The 23096-nt window shown below is 44.5% G+C and overlaps 1 protein-coding gene across 4 annotated transcripts in view; it reads right to left on the reverse strand.

The window, feature by feature from the left end:
• Positions 1 to 23096, reverse strand: part of sv2 (synaptic vesicle glycoprotein 2) — a 100715-nt gene that overhangs the window by 6655 nt on the left and 70964 nt on the right. For all 4 annotated transcript variants that reach the window (XM_073024965.1, XM_073024962.1, XM_073024963.1 and 1 more), the window contains 5 exons: positions 15499 to 15579; positions 9751 to 9840; positions 8941 to 9029; positions 5444 to 5583; positions 213 to 308 (listed from right to left, as the gene is read on the reverse strand). In XM_073024965.1, coding sequence (XP_072881066.1) covers positions 213 to 308; positions 5444 to 5583; positions 8941 to 9029; positions 9751 to 9840; positions 15499 to 15579 — 496 coding nt within the window. The remainder of the gene's footprint in view (positions 1 to 212; positions 309 to 5443; positions 5584 to 8940; positions 9030 to 9750; positions 9841 to 15498; positions 15580 to 23096) is intronic.

Consider the following 23096-nt stretch of genomic DNA (forward strand, 5'->3'; position numbering starts at 1 on the left):
CATTCAGCTAGACTGGAAGTGAATTTGCTAAATTTACCTAGCTTTTTTTTTTTGCTGCTCCAGATTACAGAATCTACAGTCTTGACTACAATAGTTTCATATTGACCAAATGAAAGGTAGTTTAGGACATGCTATGTAAATACAGGGCTTGTAAGTGATGGCTTTAAGCCTATTTTTCAGTCCCTTTATAATTTGGAGAGTTTGTTACTCACAGAGCAAGAGCTTGCCTCCCAGTAGATCCATCATTAGAATAGAGAAGATATTTCCAGGAAGATTGGCAGCAGCTAAAATGAATCCTTCTGTGTAAACTACAAAAGAAAAATAAACTGCTTTAAAACTCCATGAACAAATGGGAAAGAATGAGAGAGCAGACGAACTAATTGGAGCAACACACACAAAATGCTGGTGGAACGCAGCAGGCCAAGCAGCATCTATAGGAAGAAGTGTAGTCGACGTTTTGGGTCGAGACCCTGTGTCAGGACTAACAGGAAAAATAAATAGTAAGATTTAAGTGGTGGGGGGGGGGGGGGGAGAGACCCAAAATGATAGAAGACAGGAGGAGGGATGAAGCTAAGAGTTGGGAAGTTGATTGGCAAAAGGGATACAGAGCTGGAGAAGGGGGAGTATCACAGGACAGAAGGCCTCGGAAGAAAGAAAGGGGGGAGGGGTTGGGGTGTTCCCCTCCCCTTCCTCCCTAGGCCTCCGGTCCCATGATCCCTTCCCTTCTCCAGCTGTGTATCCCTTTTGCCAATCAACTTCTCAGCTCTTGGCTTCATCCCTCCTGTCTTCTATCATTTTGGATTTTTCCCTCCCCCTTTCAAATCTCTTACTATCTTTTCTTTCAGTTAGTCCTAACAAAGGGTCTTGGCCTGAAAAGTCGACTACTACTTCCTATAGATGCTGCCCAGCCTGCTGCGTTCTGTGTGTGTGTGTGTGTGTGTGTGTGTGGCTTGAATTTCCAGCTTCTGCAGATTTTCTTGTGTTTGCATTTGTAACCTAATTGGAGCATGTTTTAAAATTTAAAAAATAACTCTGCAATTATCTTTATTATTTTCCTCCTTGGCAGATAAAGGCATTGAAAGGATTAGCCCAAATCTTGGGGAGCCTGGACTAAGAGGACTGTCAATGTGCACAAGTGCAGTGGAAAAACTTGCAATAGCACCACTATAGGCACATTTTTGACATGGCATTCACAAGATCATAAACAAGTTACAATAAACATAAACGTTTGAAAACAAGTGATCAAAATGGTCACAGTGTTGCTATATTGAGGTAATAATTAGGGTTGTGCAAGCTGGATCAAAAAGTGAATGATTGGAGGGAAGTAGTTAACGTAGCTTGATGGAAATGTTCAAAACCTTGGGGTTTGAAGGCAGAGTGCTTGCCTATTTGATCACATCACACTAACCTGCAATTGCTATTGATGGCTGTGTTGGCTTAAGATGGAAGTTGACACAGCTAGGTAGGATTGCACCAATAAACTGTTCTGTAAATATTTAATGCTAAATGTGAATTCCATACGGTAGAACATAGTGCTAAAGACCTGGTTCAATCCTGACCTCTGGTGCTATCTGTGGAATTTACATGCATGTTTTTGCTGGGTGGGTTTCTTCCCACAAAGATGTGCAGATTAGTAGGTTAATTGGGCACCCTTTTTCTGGCAAGTCCACAGCAGACATGTGGAGGCTGTTTAAAGGGCAATTGCATGGAGTACAGGAAAGATTTCTTATTAGAAGGACACTGTCAAGGGAGGTGATGAATTTAGTCAAGAAGAAAAAGCAAAAAAGACATCAGGATTAACTGGAGCACATGAGGATTATAAAGAACTAAAGGGAATTAGGAAAGCCAGGAGAGACCATAAAAAGTCCTTGGCAAGACAGATTAAGGTGAAACATCAAAAGGATAACTAGGGAGAGGATGGGACTGCTTAAGGATGAAGAGGGGAACTTTTGCTTGGATGTGAAGAATATGAGTAAGGCACTTAATGAGTACTTCGTACAACAAGCTGGAGGAACTCAGCAGGTTGGGCAACATCCGTGGAAAACAGCAGTCAATGTTTCGGGCCGAGACCCTTCATCAGGACTGAAGGGAGGGGGCAGGGGCCCTATAAAGAAGATGGGGGGGGGGGGGGGGTTGGAAAGATATGGCTGGTAGGTGCCCAGTGAAAAACCAATCAGAGGAAAGATCAAGGGGTAGCAGGGAGGAGATAGGCAGGAAAGGTGAAGAAGGAATGTAAGCACTATGGGTAGTAGAAAAAGGCAGAATCATGAGAGAGGTGATAGGCAGCTAGAAGAGGAGGCAGGGTGAAACTGATGGGGGAAGGGAGAGGGAGGGAATTACCGGAAGTTGGAGAATTCGATGTTCTCCATGAACGTCATTGGCATGAACATCGAAACTTAGAAGAATTGGGGGGGGGGGGGGGGGATCTCATTGAAACCTATTGAATTTTGAAAAAGACAGACATACTTTATTGATCCTGAGGGAAATTGGGTTTCGTTACAGTCACACCAACCAAGAATAGTGTAGAGATATAGCAATATAAAACCATAAATAATTAAATAATAATAAGTAAATATTCCAAGTGGAAGCAAGTCCAGGACCAGCCTATTGGCTCAGGGTGTCTGACACTCCAAGGGAGGAGTTGTAAAGTTTGATGGCCACAGGTGGGAATGACTTCCTGTGACGCTCAGTGTTGCATCTCAGTGGAATGAGTCTCTGGCTGAATGTACTCCTGTGCCTAACCAGTACATTATGGAGTGGATGGGAGACATTGTCCAAGATGGCATGCAACTTGAACAGCATCCTCTTTTCAGACACCACCATCGGAGAGTCCAGTTCCACTCCCACAATATCACTGGCCTTACGAATGAGTTTGTTGGTTCTGTTGGTGTCTGCTGAAAACAGTATGTTTTCTTTGGAGGCTAGGAGCTGAGGGCACAGCCTCAAAAGAAAAAGTCCCTTTAGAACAGATGAGGAATTTCTTTAGCCAGAGTGTATTTGTGTGATTTGTTGCCACAGGTGCCTGTGGAGTCCAGGTTACTGGGTGCTTTGAAGGCAGTGATTGAGGGGTTCTTGTTTGGTCAGGGTATGAAAGGTTAAGTGGAGATGATGGAAGAATGGGGTTAAGAGGGAAATGGATCAGCCACGATGAAATGGCAGAGCAGATTTGATGGACCAAATGGTCTAATTCTGCTCATATCTTATGGTCATATGATTGGTGAAGCAATGTGGTGAGAGAAGCCTATAGAACCATACAGCACAGTACAGGCCCTTCAGCCCTCCATGTTGTGCTGACCCATATAATCCTTAAAAGAACTAAACCCACACTATCCCATAACCCTTTCATCCATGTGCCTGAACAAGAGGCTCTTAAATACCCCTAATGTTTTAGCCTCCACCACCATCCCTGGCAAGTCATTCCAGGCACTCACAACCCTCTGTGTAAAAATCTTACCCCTGATGTCTACCCTAAACTTCCCTCCCTTAATTTTGTACATATGCCCTCTGGTGTTTGCTATTGGTGCCCTGGGAAACAGGTACTGACTATCCACCCTATCTATGCCTCTCATAATCTTGTTGACCTCCATCAAGTCCCCTCTCATTCTTCTACGCTCCAAAAAGTCCCAGCTCTGCTAACCTTGCTTCATATGACTTACTCTCCAAACCAGGCAAAATCCTGGTAAACCACCTCTGCACCCTCTCCATAGCTTCCACATCCTTCCTATAATGAGGTGACCAGAACATTAAGGAAATACACTATTGTCATGTATAAACCATACATTTCTGCTTCTACAGCATGTGTAGAAGTAACATTAATCTTTTAACAATTAGGTTGCAAAACCATTTACATGGAATAACTTTGCTTTCCTCTGATATTGCTTGATCTGTTGAGAATTTGCAATAGATGTTATTTTTATTTCAGATCTCCACCATCTGTAATATTTTGATTTTCAAACATAAAATGTCATTGACCACTGAAAATTGATTCAGCTCAACTAATGATTATATATTTTCAAACTCCTATTAATAAAATGCTTAGAATTAGTCAGAACACTACAGCACAGAAACAGACCCTTCAAAAAAGAAACCAGCCTAGAGTTCTTTTACCTGTTCTTGGACCAGAAATGTGGTTACTTAACAGCCTGACTCTTACCGGTAACTTATTCACTCTTGTGAGTGTACCTCCTAAAATAACAATCTTAGCATAAGAAAATGAACCCAATTCCCTTGGTTAACAGGCAGATCTGTACTTGTATACTATATCCCAAACATACTGGTCTACAGTAGAAACCAAGCTGGAACACACGTCCAAGTAGTTTACTTGTATGCCAACAACTCTGATCTCAGTGGTGAAACACTTCCATAACTGGTGCCTAAACAGGTGTTTTATGGTCAGAGCAAGTCATTGATGTCAAAGGTCTACTACAAACTTGCTCCCTCCACAAAAAGAATTATTTCTGTGCTCCAATTGCTAGAAGGCTGCAAACACTGACTACTTGTCACCAATGACAAATAAGAACACAAAAGCAGGGAGGTTATTAACTGTTTTTTTAAAAAAAAAAAAAAAAAAAAAATTGGTTAGGCCACAGCTGCAACTTTGTGCATACTCTGATCATCACTCTATAGGGAAGGACATGATTGCCCTGTAGAGGGTACTAAGAAGATTCAGCAGGGTGTGGCATTGATTCAGTTACAAGGAGAGTAAACAGGCTGTTTTCCTTTGAGTAAAAGAGCTGTTTGGAGACCTGTAGAGACAAAACTGAGGATCAATAGTTAAGATCTCCCCATAGCAAAGGTCATAGAATCATTCTGCACTAAAACAGGTCGTTTGGCACAACTAGTCCAAGCCGGACAAGTGGTTTAGTTCTATTTTCTCATATTTGGTTCATATCCAGTCAACCCTTTTCTATTCATGTTCCTGGCCAAATGTCTTCTAAATGTACCTGTATCTACCTTATCCAATTCCTCTGGTAGCTCATTCCCTATACTGAGCACCCACTCAGGTTCCTATTAAATCACTCCTCTTGCATTGAACCTATGTCCTCTTATTCTTCATTCCCCAACTATTGGGGGGGGGGGGGGGAGAGCGGGAGACTGCATCTCATCCCTTCATGATCTTATATATATATATATATGTATGTATGTATATATATATATGTATGTATATACACATATATATATATATGTGTGTGTGTGTGTATATGTGTGTTTATAGCTAGAGGTGACAGGTTTAGGGTAAGGAGTTGAGGTTTGGAAGGGTTCTAAGGTGGTAATGTATCAGCGAGAGGGTAGCTGGAGTTTAAAAAAAAACACCTGTGTGTGTTGGAGGCAGAAACTTGCACATTTCCAATCTCTCACGTATTTGAATAACAAGCCATTGAAGGTTGTGTTCTTTCTGAGGGATCTGAGACACACCAGCTCCCAACAAACTTCAAACACGTACCTGCTGTTTTGACTGGGTAACAGGTGATGTTTTCCACACCTTTGCCCCTTTGGCTGGACCAGTTGCTTGAACAAGCAGACCCACCCGTGACTTCTATTTGTTTTAGCAGCTCAGGAAACCACATCCAGAGACCGTAAAACCTAGACGGGGCAGAAAAGATGGGGAGGGGCAACAACAGAGAATCACTCTTCCAACCTTGGATGTCTTGAGGCTCTTGAAATCTCAGTGTAGATGAGAAAAAGATTTGTCATATTTGTCACAAAAAACACTTCACTGTGTTCAATGTATGTTTGTGTCATGAAATCAGTAAGGATTGTACTGGGCAATCTGCAAGTGTCATCACGTTTCTGACATCAATATAACCTGCTTACAACTGACTACCTAAACTCCTACACCTTTGGAATGTGGAAGAAACCACAGCACCCTGGGGCAACACACTTAGTCACATGGAGAACGTACACACTCCTTACCGACAGTGGTAGGAATTATAGCTAGTACTGTGAAGCACTGTACTATTTGCCACACTACTGTGCCACCCTTAAGTGTCAGTTGGCCCGCACCATCTTTCCACAAGTAAATGTACGATCAGCATTGCACTGGACATGAAATGAATTCCTCCATGACACACCTTTGTCCCTCTGACCCACCTAGTTCCATTCAGCCATCAACACACACACACACACACACACACACACACTCACTCTTCATCCCCTCAGGTCCCCTCCACTTCCTAAATGGTTCTGGTTCCAGTTGCCATTCACCTTTGGTACAGGTTCTGGCTCTGATAATGCTTTGTGTACTTGTTTTATCTCTTTCCAGTAGATGTCTTCAATCTGCCCACATTCTTCCCCACATAGTTCCATCTGCCTCTTAATACAGATAGAGAAGTATATACTCAATGTCCCTCGTATATCTCCTTTGACCTGCCACTGTCTCCCAATTCTGTCTCTGCTCCCTTCCCCTACCTGGCACAACCAGCTTATCATCTTGCACCCTTCTCTGTCCACCAATCTCCTATGGGTCCTGCCTCTTTGCTCCCCTCATCTTTAAATGGGCCATCACCACTCTCTCTCCTCAGTCCTGCTGCAGGGTTTCATCACACACGCACACACCTCTACCTGCTGAGTTCCTCCATCAGATTGTCTGTCGCACCAGATTCTAGCATCAACAGTCTTGTATCTCAGAAGTACTCCCCTTTTAAATGTTACCACAGCCCTTCTAACATGAGAGAGTGGAGGGAGCCTCTGCCTGATGGCCCATCTGTAAAACAGCACCTCAGGCAGTGCTGTGTTCCCTCAACACCCCACTGAGGATCAGCCTACAATGGGACTTCCCTCCCACATAGTTGGCCACTGAACTGTCCCTAGTAGAGTGTTAGAATCTGTGGGTGGGGGAGTTGAAGGAAATGTGGGGGAATTTTAAAAAATGGGATTAATAGAGGATTAATGTAAGTGGGTTATTGATAGACAGCATGAACTCAGTGTGCTGCAAGCCTCTTCCTGTGCTGTATCTCTAACTGATTCTGGGCATTACAGTTTGGCTTCTACAGTTACAATTGGACAATCTAGTGCAGGATTTGGCGACCCTGATTTAAGAGTCTACACTTCATAGAAACCCGAAGAGTAATTAGATGAAGAATTTGCAAATAATTTCCCCTCACGGTACAAGTTCCGCTTTGTTCTTCTCCCACTGAAACCCTCCTGGTGGGTGCAGTTGACTGGTCCCTAGGTCACACACCTCAAGCATAATTTTATTCTACCTTCCTCTGCCTCATTTCATTAACCTCAGTCCTGCAGTCAAGTCCCTGTGCTGAACACAAATCTCCACGTCCAACCTGTGTTAGTCCTGAGATTTGGTTAATGGAGACCAGGCAGTCGGGACCTGGTCTCAACATACAGATTTGTTTATTGTCATATATATCAGGGTGTGGTGAAATTCTTTGCTCACGTGAAGATCTCAGTGGTGAACCTGTCGGATTCCCTGCCCCGAGAGGTGTGGGGAGTAGATTTTAAAGTTTTGAAAACAGGGAATTGAGGACAGAGGGGATGAGGTCTGGAGCAGGTCAGCTGCGATCACACTGAATAGCAGGACAACCCTGAAGAGCTGAATGGCTCCTATTTTATGTTCCCCACAAGAGTGAGATGATCCCAGGATACCGTCCCTCCTGCAGACTTCAAGTTTATTGTTGTCATAGAGAAGTTTACACTGTGTATAAATGTAATGAAAAATAGCAGTTCGCAGCAGCAGCAGCACAGTGGAGGGCAAGGATATACTGGTTAGTGTCTACTCAAATTAACAAACTGGACATAACTTACCCACGTGCAAAATAAACTTAACAAAATTAGTGCGAGACTGAGAAAGGAAGAAAAAGTTGACTTGTGTCCGAAACCCTCCACAGTCTCTGTCGGGTACTTTGTGACAGCAATGTGGGATTAAGAAATTCAGATTGCATCATCTCGTCCTGGTCTGTGCCCTGAGGCTGTAACCCTGGTTCCCTGCTCCTAGTGTCATGGCCCCTGTGAACAGCTGGTTTATTTTTAATTTCATGAAGTTTGATATTAGTTTGCTGCACGTTTAAGGAGGCTGATGAAGTGCTGGCTTCTCATCTCGTCCTTCATGCGAGGTAGGCGTTTATGCTACCACTGTTCAGCTAACACTGTGATCTGAGGCATGGGTTTTACCATACAGGGGATGGAACAAGCTGCTGAGAAGGCAGTAGAGGCGGGTATAATTACAACCTTTAAAAGGTACTTTAATCAGAAAGGAGTAGAGAGATACACGGCCAACACAGGCAAATGGGGTTTCTCTTTAGCTAAAGGGTGGTGAATTCACTGCTGTGAAAGCCAGGTCATTGGGCGAAGATTGATAGGTTCTTGATTAGTAAGGGCATACAGATTACAGGGAAAATACTGGAGAATTGGGTTGAGAGGGTTGAATGATGGAGCAGACTTGATGAGCCGTATGGCCTAATTTATTCTCCTATGCCTTATGGCCTTATAATCATTCACTGACTCCACTTGATTGGAAGCGAGACTCCTTTGGTACAGACGGTAAAGGAACACACCATTTGGCCCACAGTATTGTGCTATACTAACTAGTATTTAGACACCTAACTGACCCCTCCTGCCTACACAGGTTCATATTTATCCATTTTCTGCATATCGTGTGCCGAAGAGCTGCTTAAACTATTGTATTTGCTGCTTCTCTTGGTCCAGAAAGGACATTGAATAAACAGGGGAAACTTTGCCCTGTGAACCCTCCCCCTGATCTGAATCGTTGTACAGCAGTTACCCATATGAATGCCAAGTAAACAGATACTCTGTCTTTGATCTGAAGTTTTCACCCAGTAATACCCCCCTCCATCAGTGCCAAATGGAGTCTCAGAACGAGAATGACAAAGGCAATTCTCTGTGAAACTGCTGCCTGCGACAACTAAGCCGCGGAGGCAGTGGTACAGGGATCAGCCGGTCTTGGGGCTAGTTCACAGAACGACTCACCCGAATGAGATGCTGAAGAAGATGATGGACAATGCGATTGACGTGGACCTGTGCCTCTGAGAGAACAGCTTGCAGATGGGATCCACACCCTGAAAATGAAAATGGCACTGTTAGCCGACCGAGCTCATCAATTATCACCACTGCCCAGAGGAAAGGACACTCACAGCGAGATCTCTCGATACACAACAGAGCCCTGTGGGTGCAGGAATCAGAGTGGGAGGGGATCAAAGATCAGCAGGAAGAGAGCCAGGATCAGTGGCAGGGATGCAAGGGTCAGTGGGAGGATTTTGGAGATTGTTTGGAGGGCCTCGGAGGGATCAATGGGAGGAGCTTGAGAATCAGTAGGCGGAATCCCAGCGGCGTTGGCCTTCCAGTGAAAGGGGAAACTGACTACAAGTGAACACCAGCAGCTGGCTGAGGGATGCACCGAACCTCTGGGGATAGTCCCACCACCACACCTGAGGCTGGACTCGAGGTAAAGCCTCTCCCCTGATCTACCAAAGAAGACTACGTGAAGGAAACGTGAATGCTCAGAGAAGAGAGACAGCAGATGCTGGAATCTGGAGCAACACAACCTGATGGAGAAGGTCAGCGGGTCGAGGATATCGGTGGGGAGAAAGGAATTCCTTCTTCATCCTTCACAGATGCTGATCGACCTGCTGAGCTCCTTCAGCAGACCAACCTGATACAATGTGAATCCGGTAAGGACCGAGTGCTTCATCTGCGATCTTCTGTCCACAATACAATCCCCTGGATATTTGCAACTTTTACACATGCTCAAGAAAAGACCGATTAGGCGGTTGACCGTACCTTCAGTAACTGATGTCTGAGCCAGTCGGGTCGACCACTGTAAAACCTGCTGGTGCTTTTTTCAACAGCAGGGATCAAAAGCCGATGGACCTGCGGATCAGAGAAATCAGAAGGAAGCAGGTCAGCTTCTGTGACCGAGATCGCAGAATCAAACCTCCAAACATTGAGGGGGAGGGAGTACCAGCCTATGGTGGTGGTTGGGGGGGGGGGGGGGGGAGAAAAATTACTGACTTGCCTGCCGTCACTGTCATAAGGAATTGCTTCTCATTTGGAGAGGCATTCATCAGTAGTTGTACTCAGTAACAATGAATATCTGCTTAGCTCACATACACTGCTATCATGTTTGTAGATCGATAGAGCATAGGAATAGTCGATGCCAACCACCCACCATGCAGTGCTCAGGTATCTGAACACCCGGTAAATTATTGACAAAGATGTTAATAAAAGCAAAGGAAACAATGAATTGCTTTTTCCATTTAACAGAGGTATAAGGGTTGCAAGGAAGTTGCAGTAAACCTGGGAAAACTACTACTAGTCCTGGTCAGAACAGATGAAATAATTCAGGATAGCTTAAAAGAGAAACGCAAGGATTTTTAAAATGTGTACATGTTTTAGTTTGTAGATCACTAGAAGGAAACAGCACGTAAAGTTTGTGAACATCAACCTCTCATTTACAATGATCCTGATAGATAGATAGATACTTTATTCATCCCCATGGGGAAATTCAACATTTTTTCCAATGTCCCATACACTTATTATAGCAAAACTAATTACATACAATACTTAACTCAGTAAAAATATGATATGCATCTAAAATCACCCTCTCAAAAAGCATTAATAATAGCTTTTAAAAAGTTCTTAAGTAGTTTACTTAAATACATTGAGTCCTAACCCCGGCACTTTAACATATCTTACTCCTGGCGGTTGAATTGTAAAGCCGAATGGCATTGGGGAGTATTGATCTCTTCATCCTGTCTGAGGAGCTTTGCATCGATAGCAACCTGTCGCTGAAACTGCTTCTCTGTCTCTGGATGGTGCTATGTAGAGGATGTTCAGGGTTTTCCATAATTGACCGTAGCCTACTCAGCACCCTTCGCTCTGCTACCTGTTTTTTTCCTCCTCACATTCTGTATCAACTCCCCCAGATTCTACCACTCACTGACATTGTTGGAGTTATTTTGTGTCCAATTAACCTGTTTTGGGATATCGGGGAGTGGGGGTGGGGGGTGTGGAGTGGAGAACCAGGTGAAAGCAACACAGACAGCACTGGAGGTTGGGTCACTGGGGCGGTGATGCAACAGCTCCACCACCTGTAATGTCACGTTCGCAGGGCACCGCAGCTCCTCTTTATCTGGGTGTAATTATTTGAGGCTCGCCTCTTGCGGTGCATCATCTTTTGCTGCATATTCTCTGCTTATGTCGTGAAATTTGTTTTTTGCAACAGCAGTACATAATATAATTTATAATTTTTATTATTAAAGTATATATAGAAAATTTAATTAAATAAATTGTGCAAAAAGAGGAAAAGTTGTTCCTCAAATGTCGAGTGTGGGTCTTCAGGCTCCTGTACCACCTCCTTGATGGTAGTAATGAGAAGAGGGCATGCCTTGGGTGATGGGGGTCCTTAATGAAGAATGCTGCCTGTTTGAGGCATCGCCTTTTGAAGATGTCCTCAATGCTGAGGAGGCTGGTGCCCATGATGGAGCTGGCTGTGTTTACAACTTTCTGCAGCTTTTTCTGATCCTGTTCAGTGGCCCCTCCATACCAGATGGTGATGAAATCAGTTAAAATGCTCTCCATGACCACCTGCAGAAATTTCTCAGTGACTTTGGTGACATTCCAAATCTCCTCAAACTCCAATGAAACATAGCTGCCATCATGCCTTCTTCATAATTGCATCAACATGTTGAGCCCAGGATAGATCCTCAGAGATGTTGACACCCAGGAGCTTGAAACTGCTCACCATTTCCACTTCTGATCCTTCAATGAGGACTGGTGTGTGTTCCATTGACTTCTCCTCAAAGTCCACAATCAGTTCATAGAAACATAGAAAGCTTACAACACAATACAGGCCCTTCAGTCCACAATACTGTGCCAAATATGTACTTACTTTAGAAATGACCTGGGGTTACCCATAGCCCTCTGTTCTTCTATGCTCCATGTACCTATCCAGGAGTTTCGTAAAAGACCCTATTGTATCCACCTCCACCACCATCGCCAGCAGCTCATTCCATGCACTCACCACTCTCTGCGTAAAAAAAAAACTTAGCCCAGACATCTCCTCTGTACCTACTTCCAAGCAGCTTAAAACTGTGCCCGCTCGTGCTAGCCAATTCAGCCCTGGACAAAAGCCTTTGACTATCCACACGATCAATGCCTCTCATCATCTTATATACCTCTATCAGGTCACCTCTCATCCTCCGTCGCTCCAAGGAGAAAAGGCCGAGTTCACTCAACCTATTCTCATAAGGCATGCTCCCCAATCCAGGCAACATCCTTGTAAATCTCCTCTGCATCCTTTCTATAGTTTCCACATCCTTCCTGTAGTGAGGCGACCAGAAATGAGCACAGTACTCCAAGTGGGGTCTGACCAGGGTCCTATATAGCTGCAACATTACCTCTTGGCTCCTAAACTCAATCCCACGGTTGATGAAGGCCAATGCACTGTATGCCTTCTTAACCACACAGTCTTACTGACATTAAGTGCAAGGTTATTGCTGCAACACCACTCATCCAGCTGATCTACCTTGCTCCTGTATGTCTCCCAAATCCTGAAAACATTTTGAACTGATCTCTAACGCACAAAGCAGAATGAAGAGCTACTGCTTGGGGGTTAAGCAGTTGCTACACCTTGCCCGAGGGTAACCTGGGGGGTCATGGAGGGAAGGTGTGCCTTACATATCTCCACCCCCCCTGCTGACTGTAAATACTGGTTGTTGCAAATGGGGAGAGTTGGTGGAAATGTGGGGAGAATAAATTGGGCCAGTGTAAATAGATGGTTGATGATCAGTCTAGATTTGGTGAACTGAATGGCCTGATTCTGTATTGTGAGACTATGGGACCACCTAAGGAGTCAGCAAAACTACACAAACCCGTCTTTCCAACATTTTCATCTCGTGTCTGAAGACAGTGCTAGTACAATGAACCATCAGGCGACGGTAAGGCCTCACCTGGAGTGTTGTGTACTGCTCTGGTTACCCTGCTATAGGAAATGTGTCATTAAACTGCAATGTCTGCAAGGACTCAACAGGCTGCCTGGCTGGCCAAGGACTTTATTCCTTGGAGTGTAGGAGACTGAGGCGTCACCGTATAGAGGTGCATAAAGTCATAAAGGGAAAATAGAAGGTGACTACCCCGAGTCTTTTTCCCAGGGAAGTGGAATCAAAAACTAAAGGAGAGAGGTTTAAACACAAAAGATACTGCAGATGCTGGAAATCTTGAACAACGTAATTGGAGTGATTGTGGTGAGGATAGCTTTTTTAAAATCAAAATATACATTATTCAAAATAAAATTATGTACAATAAACCATTCAATGACACTCAGTCCTTTACAAATGTTTCCATTTCAGTCTTTACATTCCCACACTTTTCGCCACCCAGGTGGTACTCTGTTACTTCATATTTACATACTCTTATTTAGGGGTATACACCCCACCCCCCCACCCCTTAACTCCCGCAGGAGAAGAACCCTAGACTGTGGTCCTTCCCCACCGGGCCCTTGCGGTGGCTTCACCAAGCTTGAGTGCGTCCCTCAGCACGTACTCCTGCTGCCGAGAATGTGCCAGTCGGCAGCATTCCCCCACGGACATCTCCGTGTGCTGGAAGACCATCAAGTTTCAGGCCGACCAAAGAGCGTCTTTGACCAAGTTGATGATCTGCCAGCCACACCAGATGTTGGTCTCGGTGTGCGTCCCTGGGAACAGCCCGTAGATCAGAGAGTCCTCTGTCACACAGCTGCTGGGGATGAACCTCGACACTTCCATCCTCCTCCACACCTTCTTGGTGAACCCACAGTGTGCAAAGAGGTGGGTCACCGACGACTCCTCACTGCAGTCCTCCCGTGGGCAGAGGGGTGTGGACACGACGTTCCGGGTGTACAGGAGGGATCGGACTGAGGGCCCTTCTCACCGCCAGCCAGGTGAGGTCTTGGTGCCTGTTGGTGAGGTTTGGCGATGAGGCATTTTGCAAGATGAACTGCACGGTTAGGGAACCACCCCACTGTGTCTATCACGTCCTTCTACTGCAGTGCCTGCAGGACCTTACATGCTGACCACTGCCTGATGGCCCTGTGGTCAAAGGCATTGACCTGAAAGAACTTCTCTACGAAGGACAGGTATGGTGGCAACGACCAGTTGACCAGTTTTACCAGTTGCGTGGTAAAGGGGCCAGACCCATTCTTCGTAGCCAGGGCGACAGGAGGAACCTGGGCACATAGTGGTGAGGATAGCTGCCTTGATTTGATTCCTGGCCATCGCAGGTTGTACAGTTTAGGGACAGCATGGTAGCCAAGCAGTTAGTGTAACACTACTATTACAGTAGCAGTGACCCAGGTTTAATTCCACCCGTCTGTAAGGAATTTGTATGTGTTCCCTGTGAGTTTACTCCGGGTGCTCCGGTTTCCTTCCACGTTCCGAAGATGCACGGATTAGTGAGTTAATTAGTCATGTGTATAATTAGGCAGTGTGGGCTTATTTACCTAGAAGGACTTGATACTGTGCTGCATCTCAAAATTAAAATTTAAAAAATTTAAAACACGCACAAAATGCTGGAGGAACTCAGGAAGTCAGGCAGCATCTATGGAGGGAAATAAACAGTCAACATTTCGGGCTGAGACGCTTTGTTAGATCTGATGAGTCCTGTTGAAGGGTCTTGGTCCAAAACATCGACTGTTTATTTCCCTCACAGATGCTGCCTGACTTGCTGAGCTCCTCTGCCATTTTGTGTGTGGTGGGCAAAAGTTTACAGTGAGAGGGGAAGGGTTGAAAAGGGACCTGAGGGGCAACTTCTTTCCACAAAGGGTGGTAGGTATAGATAGTGAGAACAAGTGGTTGAGGCATGTATATCAACAATATTTAAAAGAAACTCTGAGAGGTACATAGATAGGAAAGGTATAGGACTAAATGTGGGTCACGGGGACAAACTCAGATGGGAATCTTGGTTAGCATTAATGGGTCGGGCCGATGGGCCTGTTTCCATGTGTATGACTCTGACTGTAATTACCAGAGACGGGTCTTTTCACTGATTACATAATGCTACATTCACAGTGAACTGAGCAGCAGATATAGAAGCACCACTGACCCAGATGAGGGAGGATTTGTCACTGGCTACTGTCATGCAGCCATCAGCATTTAAAGTCCGGAACAGCAGGCGAACCCCAAAACTTAACCTTCCAGGTACAGCAGACTTGCTCTGACACCGGTCCCTAGTACATCCTGCCCCGGGTCTCTGTCACTGCCAGCCGCTCACAACACCACGCACTGTGACCTCGACACATTCATTTGTGAAGCAGTGCCTCTCTTTCAGCTGCATTACTGAATAAAGACTCCGAACTTCTACACACCCGGTGTGACTCCAACTGCCTTCTCCAAGGTGTCACTGGCCAGGCTGAGGGTTCCCTTTGGAAAACATCTGGAATTTAGCACAGGTCGGAGTACCAACCATAAACAGCAGCTGTGGTGAAAGGGTGAGGCATAGGGCAGGGCTGCAGTGGCTGAAGATTGGGGTTAAAGAACACTGTTGTTCACTTACCGAGAAGGAGTGAGCTGGCTCGCGGTGATTCCACCGAAACATCCACCGGAAAACCCGCAGGGCTTCTTCCTCCTGCCCAGTCTGAACGGCGGGAAACACGAGTCATATTTTCATAATTCCCAGCCCACTCAACAACACAGGGCAATTTACTGTCCCACCCACTTCACAATGTGTGTCTAAGGGATCAAGTGAGTGACTTCTCAAAGTGACAGTCGAGTTTACTGTCACATGCAGAAATAGGTGTATGCACAGCTGGAATGGAAAACTTACTTCTAGCATCACAGGCACATAGCACCAGATAAGCAGCACTCACTCACAAATCAATAATAAATTATTAAATTAATGAGGCTTTCAGCACTAAGGGGCAAGTCCTTTTCTCATTAGTACAACTGCGGGAAGAGGAGCAGAGGTGACACAGGAGCCTGAAGACCTACACTCAACCACCAAGAAGCTGTTTCTTTCCCTCTGCCATCAGATTTCTGAACGGTCCGTGAACCTATAAACACCGTCTCATCATTGCTTATTTCTGAGATTTATGGTAACTTGGCCTTCGCTATGCACTGCGAGTGCAAAAGAACAAATTTCACATCACATAAGACTGGGATAGTAAATCTGATTCTGAACTTTTACAAAAAAGAACACAATCAGAAGAAAAAGAAATAAGGTCTATTTTAGTGCAAAGTGATGGAAGTGGTCCTGGTATTGCTTTACTGAGGTAGTGATTTGCTTGTGCCAGTCTGTTCAAGAACTGAATGGCTGAAGGGAAGTAGCTGTTCTTGAACCTGATGGTGTGCAACAAAGATAAGTTCCTCCTGCGGTTCTATGAATAAGACATCAATGGCAAGGTTCAAGAGTGACTGCATGCCTGTCAACCTCTCTTGTCATCACAGTGTTGTGGAGAAGTTAAAGGTAGGGTTGAGAGGAATGTGTTGGGTGACCAGGGCAGGAAGAGGTGATTACAGCTGTCTTTCAGGTACAACGATGACCACAGGACCCTGATGTTTGAGTTTCACTGTTTAAAAACCACAAAAACATGAGGAACAGGAGCCAGAGTAGGTAATTCCAATCCTGAGCCTACTGCAGAAATAAGTTATAAAAGCTGAATGCAAGTACCACCAGGCTCAAGGACAGCTCCCATCCCACAGTTAAAAGATTACTGAATAGTTCACTAGCGCGGTAAGATGGACTCTTGACATCACAATCTAGCTTGTGGCCTTGAGCCTTATTGTTTCTGTGCACTTTATTCTGCATTCTGTTACTGATACACTTTATTCTTCCCCAATGTAATGTTGTAATCAATTGATCAGTATGGATGATATGCAAAACAAGCTTTTCACTGTCCCTTGGTACACATGACAATCATAAATCAATTTACCGATCCCCAATCTTCCATCCCACTCCATGCAATCCTCAGTACAAAGTACTTAATTTAACAATTTCAGATAACCATCCCTTTTCATTTCCCTTTCCACAGACATGCTCAATCTTTCTGTTTCAATGTATTTTCCTCTTCCTTTTCTATATTTAAAGCAGTTATGTTGATTGTGTAATGCATCCCATCGGACATTCCCTTTATTTTCTCTGGTTAGTCTGCCTTCCTATGGAGTCCATATTACGGATGAGGTTTTGGGATAGTTGGAGCTACATAGTAAGATCACCTGAAGTTTGCATAGTTTCCTTAAGGGGAAATGTTGCCTGACAAATATTTTGGAATTCTTTGAGGAAACATTGGCAGGATAGACAAATGAGTCAGTGGGTGTTGTTTATTTGGATTTTCAGAAGGTCTTTGACAAGGTGCCGCACGAGGCTGCTAAACAAGCTAAGAGCTCGTGGTATTACAGGAAAGATCCTAGCATGGATAGAAGATAGGCTGACAGGCGGGAAGTAAAGAATGGGAATAAAGAAGGCCTTTTCTGTTTGACTGCTGGTCACTATGATGTTCCATTTGGGACTGCTGCTTTTCAAACTATATGTCAAGAATTGTGATGGTGGTATTGGTGGTGTTGTGGCCAAATTTGCAGACAATGTAAAAATAGGTGCGTGCAGGTCTGCAGAAGGGCTTGGACAGATCAGAAGAATGGACAAAGAAGTGGCAGATGGAATATGGAGTAGGTCATTCACTTTGGTAGAAGGAATAAAGGTGTAACCTATGTTCTAAAAGGAGACCAAGTTCAGAAATCAGAGTTGCAAAGGGGCTTGGGTGTCCTTGTACAGGACTCCCTGAAGGTTAATTTACAAGTTGAGTAGGTGGTGAGGAAGGCAAATGCAATGTTAGCATTCATTTCGAGAGGACTAGAAAATAAAAGCAAGGATGTAATGCTGAGGGTTTTTTAAGACATTGGGCCCACTATCTAAAAAAAAAGAATATACTGGCATTGGACAGGGTGCAAAGGAGGTTCATGAGAATGACCCTGGGAATGAAAGGGTTAATGTACGAGAAGCGTTTGATGGTTCGTGGTCTGTACTTGCGGGAAGGGGGGGGGGGATCTCTTTGAAAACTATTGAATATTGAATGGTCTAGATTCAGTAGAGGTTGAGAGGATGTTTCCAGTAGAGGAGCAGTCTAAGACCAGAGAGTAGAGCCTCAGAACACAAGAACTTCCCTTTGGAACAGGGATGAGGAGGAATTTCTGTAGCTGGAGATGGTGAGTCTGTGCAATACGTTGCTGCAGATGGCTGTGGAGGCCAAGTCATTGGGTATATTTAAAGTGGAGGTTAATTGGTTCTTGATTAGTAAAGACATCAAAGGTTATGGGAAGATTGGGGTTGAGAGTGAAAATAAATCATCGATGATAGAGCAAACTCAATGGGCTGAATGGCCTAATTCCACTCCTACAGCTTACAGCCAATGCAGAGAACCAGAGGCAGGAATATCTACCTACAGCTTGGGACTTCTTTGCTACTGAATCTCAGCCAAGTCGTGTTTATTGTCATGTGCACAAATACACCGATGTATGGGTGAAGTAAAACAAACAAAGACTCAGAGAGAAGCCATGAGATAGTACAAGAGGTAGTCCACCTCTGTTCCATTGGCTGACTTAGAGTTAAGGTTGTGTAGAACAGTTCAAGTTCTGGTAAGATGGTGGTACGCACAGTCACAGCTAAAGGTGTAACTGTTCATCTTTTACAACTTTAATAAAAAAATCACAAGATACTGCTGGATATTAATAACATGAACAACTGCAGATCTACTCTATCAGTGCATGCCTTGATAGTGATGGAGCTGGACTCATTGCATACCATGTCGTCACCTGGACTTACCGCATATCCTTGTTGTGCAGAGTCAGTGCACAGACCAACAAACACTGCAAACGATTGTCCTCGACATTTTTATTATGATGCAAGACCCTGTTGGACATTAGAACTGTAGAATACTGCAAGTCCATTTCACTGGTTCATTGGTGGCACCAACACTAGAGCAACTGCGTTGTCTCGGTTGTTGTGTGGACCAGGCTCTCATGCTGAGATGTCGCCTGTTGCAGCTACCCAGGAGATGCCAGAGGCCGTGTGGCAGGAGCAGAGGCCACCGTAGGCATGCTGGAATCTGTATTGAGCAGGGGCTATCCCCTTCAATCAGTGCTGCCCTCCAGTGTTCGCTCAGTGGAAGACAAGTTAGACCAGGACAACATCCCGTACACCATCAATCTACAGGCCATGCCACTCAGGAACTTGGGCTATACTATTTTTGTGTGACTGTTTTCTGCTATTGTAACTTCACATGGCACTTGCACTGTGTGTTGTTGGTATTGAGTATTACACCTTGGCCCTGGAGGAATACTGCTTCATTTAGCTGTGTTCATGTAGGTGGTTGAATGACAATTAAATTTGAACAAAAACACAAAAAGAAACCGTTGTGACCCTGCTAGCCATAGATTTTCCCGATTAAATTTCACTTCCCACGCCTGGAAATTTAATGTTACTCTTTGAGAGACAAAGTTTTCTGCTGCTACCAGCATTTCAGAGTGTATTCAAGGTGGCCATCATTCTCTGTGTGAGAACAGCTCTCTCTCTCTCTCTCTCTCTAATCCTTTAAACAAACACCTGGTTAATTGTATCTCTAAGGGAAATAAGTCTTTCCCAGCTGTGCATGACCCTTTAACAATCTCAGCCACTCCACAAAGCTGAGGGTCTCCAGTCCTGGTCATCCAGTATAAGTCAGGCCTATTGCTCGTTCACTCTCTCTGTGACCAGAAAGCAGTGCTTTTGCTGAGATCTAACTAGTGTTTACATAAAAACATAAGACATAGGAGCAGAATTAGACCATTTGGTCCATCAAGTCTGCTCCAGTATTCCATCAAGGCTGATCTATTATTCCTCTCAACTCCAATCTCTTGCATTCTCCCCATAACATTTGACACCCTGACTAATCAAGAACCTATCGATCTCCACCTTAAATAAGCCCAAAGACTTGGCCTCCACAGCTATCTGTGGCAGTGAATTCCACAGATTCACCACCCTCTGGCTAAAGAAAAGTTTTCCCATCTCTGTTCTAAACAGATGTCCCTGTATTCTGAGGTTGTGTCCTCTGGTTCTAGACTTTACCATAATAGGAAACGTCCTCTCTGCATCCACATCTACCTGACAGGTTTCAATGAGGTCCCCCTCATTCTCCTAAACTCCAGCGAGTACAGGCCCAAAACCATCAAACGCTCCTCATATGTTAACCCTTTCATTAACCCAGCGTTCTCATGAACCCTCTCTGGACCCTCTCCAATGCCAGAACTTCCATACACTTTGAACTCGTTTAATCCTTCCTTGGCCAGTAAACAATCAAACACTGTTTAATCTCATCAATCTGACCTGGTGCAGGTACTTTGTCCAGTACTGTGACACTGGCTGGAAGAGATTACCTGCTGGACAGATTTAAAGACTCAAGCATGTGTTCAAAACTGCATTGATAGAAATGCAACCTTTCCTCTGACTCCTGGGAATCCTCAGCCCATGACTGCTCAGAGAGAAGGAACACATGGGATGGTATGAGAACTTGTTGTTCCAGAACTAGCAGCACACAGAGACCTTGTGCAAGGGGTGAAAAGGCAGCACCGTCTCACAAACTACCCACTCATCAGACATCTCCAGTCCCATCTGGGGACTTTGGCCTCATCAGCTATCTCAGACTCAGATAGCTGCACATTATCCAGAGAAGAATATGACCCAGTACCTTCAGGTGTATATGTGAGCCTTCACTCCCAAGGCCCTGTGCTTCTCAATGATTGCATCTGTCTCCATATCCTTACTTTATTCCCTGGAGTGTAGGGGAATGAGGGATACAAAATTACGAGGGATAGGGATAGAATTAATGTATGCAGACTTTTAACCCTCATTTGAGTAAGGCTAGTGATAAAGGCCATTAGATTAGTATGAAAGGTGGGACACTTAAAGGGAGCCTGTAGGGAAACCTCAAGCATGTGTTCAAAACTGCATTGATAGAAATGCAACCTCTCCTCTTGACTCCTGGGAATCCTCAGCCCATGACTGCTCAGAGAGAAGGAACACATTGGATGGTATGAGAACTTCTTGTTCCAGAACTAGCAGCACACAGAGACCTTGTGCAAGGGGTGAAAAGGCAGCACTGTCTCACAAACTACCCACTCATCAGACATCTCCAGTCCCAGGATGGCATTAAACAGGAAATTAGAAATGCGTGCAATAAAGGAACAGTAGTTATAATGGGTGACTTCAATCTACATATAGATTGGGTGAACCAAATTGGTAAGGGTGCCGAGGAAGACGATTTCTTGGAATGTATGCGGGATGGTTTTCTGAACCAACATGTCGAGGAACCAACTAGAGAGCAGGCCATTCCAGACTGGGTATTGAGCAATGAGGAAGGGTTAGTTAGCAATCTTGTCGTGCGAGGCCCCTTGGGTAAGAGTGATCATAATATGGTGGAATTCTTCATTAAGATAGAGAGTGACATAGTTAATTCAGAAACAAAGGTTCTGAACTTAAAGAAGGGTAACTTTGAAGGTATGAGCCGTGAATTAGCTAAGATAGACTGGCAAATGATACTTAAAGGGTTGATGGTGGATATGCAATGACAAGCATTTAAAGATCGCATGGATGAATACAACAATTGTTCATCCCAGTTTGGCAAAAGAATAAACCAGGGAAGGTAGTGCACCCGTGGCTGACAAGGGAAATTACTTAATTAGGAAAGGGAAAAAAGATTATGAGAGAAAGCTGGCAGGGAATATAAAAACTGACAGTAAAAGCTTTTATAGATACGTGAAAAGAGAAAGATTGGTCAAGACAAACGTAGGTCCTTTACAGTCAGAAACAGGTGAATTGATCATAGGGAACAAAGACATGGCAGACCAATTGAATAACTATTTTGGTTCTGTCTTCACTAAGGAGGACATAAATAATCTTCCGGAAATAGTAAGGGACCGAGGGTCTAGTGAGATGGAGGAACTGAGGGAAATACATGTTAGTAGGGAAGTGGTGTTAGGTAAATTGAAGGGATTAAAGGCAGATAAATCCCCAGGGCCAGATGGTCTGCATCCCAGAGTGCTTAAGGATGTAGCCCAAGAAATAGTGGATGCATTAGTGATAATTTTTCAAAACTCCTTAGATCCTGGATTAGTTCCTGAGGACTGGAGGGTGGCTAATGTAACCCCACTTTTTAAAAAAGGAGGGAGAGAGAAACCGGGGAATTATAGACCGATTAGTCTGACATCGGTGGTGGGGAAAATGCTAGAGTCAGTTATCAAAGATGTGATAACAGCACATTTGGAAAGAGGTGAAATCATCGGACAAAGTCAGCATGGATTTGTGAAAGGAAAATCATGTCTGACGAATCTTATAGAATTTTTTGAATATGTAACTAGTAGAGTGGATGGGGAGAGCCAGTGGATGTGGTATAGTTAGATTTTCAAAAGGCTTTTGACAAGGTCCCACACAGGAGATTAGTGTGCAAACTTAAAGCACACGGTATTGGGGGTATGGTATTGATGTGGACAGAGATTGGTTGGCAGACAGGAAGCAAAGAGTGGGAGTAAACGGGACCTTTTCAGAATGGCAGGCAGTGACTAGTGGGGTACCGCAAGGCTCAGTGCTGGGACCCCAGTTGTTTACAATATATATTAATGATTTAGACGAGGAAATTAAATGCAGCATCTCCAAGTTTGCGGATGACACGAAGCTGGGTGGCGGTGTTAGCTGTGAGGAGGATGCTAAGAGGATGCAGGGTGACTTGGATAGGTTAGGTGAGTGGGCAAATTCATGCCAGATGCAATTTAATGTGGATAAATGTGAGGTTATCCACTTTGGTTGCAAGAACAGGAAAACAGATTATTATCTGAACGGTGGCCGATTAGGAAAAGGGGAGATGCAACGAGACCTGGGTGTCATTGTACACCAGTCATTGAAGGTGGGCATGCAGGTACAGCAGGCGGTGAAAAAGGCAAATGGTATGTTGGCATTCATAGCAAAAGGATTTGAGTACAGGAGCAGGGAGGTTCTACTGCAGTTGTACAAGGCCTTGGTGAGACTGCACCTAGAATATTGTGTGCAGTTTTGGTCCCCTAATCTGAGGAAAGACATTCTTGCCATAGAGGGAGTACAAAGAAGGTTCACCAGATTGATTCCTGGGATGG

The sequence above is a fragment of the Hemitrygon akajei genome, chromosome 21 (assembly GCF_048418815.1).
Source record: "Hemitrygon akajei chromosome 21, sHemAka1.3, whole genome shotgun sequence".
NCBI lineage: Eukaryota > Metazoa > Chordata > Chondrichthyes > Myliobatiformes > Dasyatidae > Hemitrygon > Hemitrygon akajei.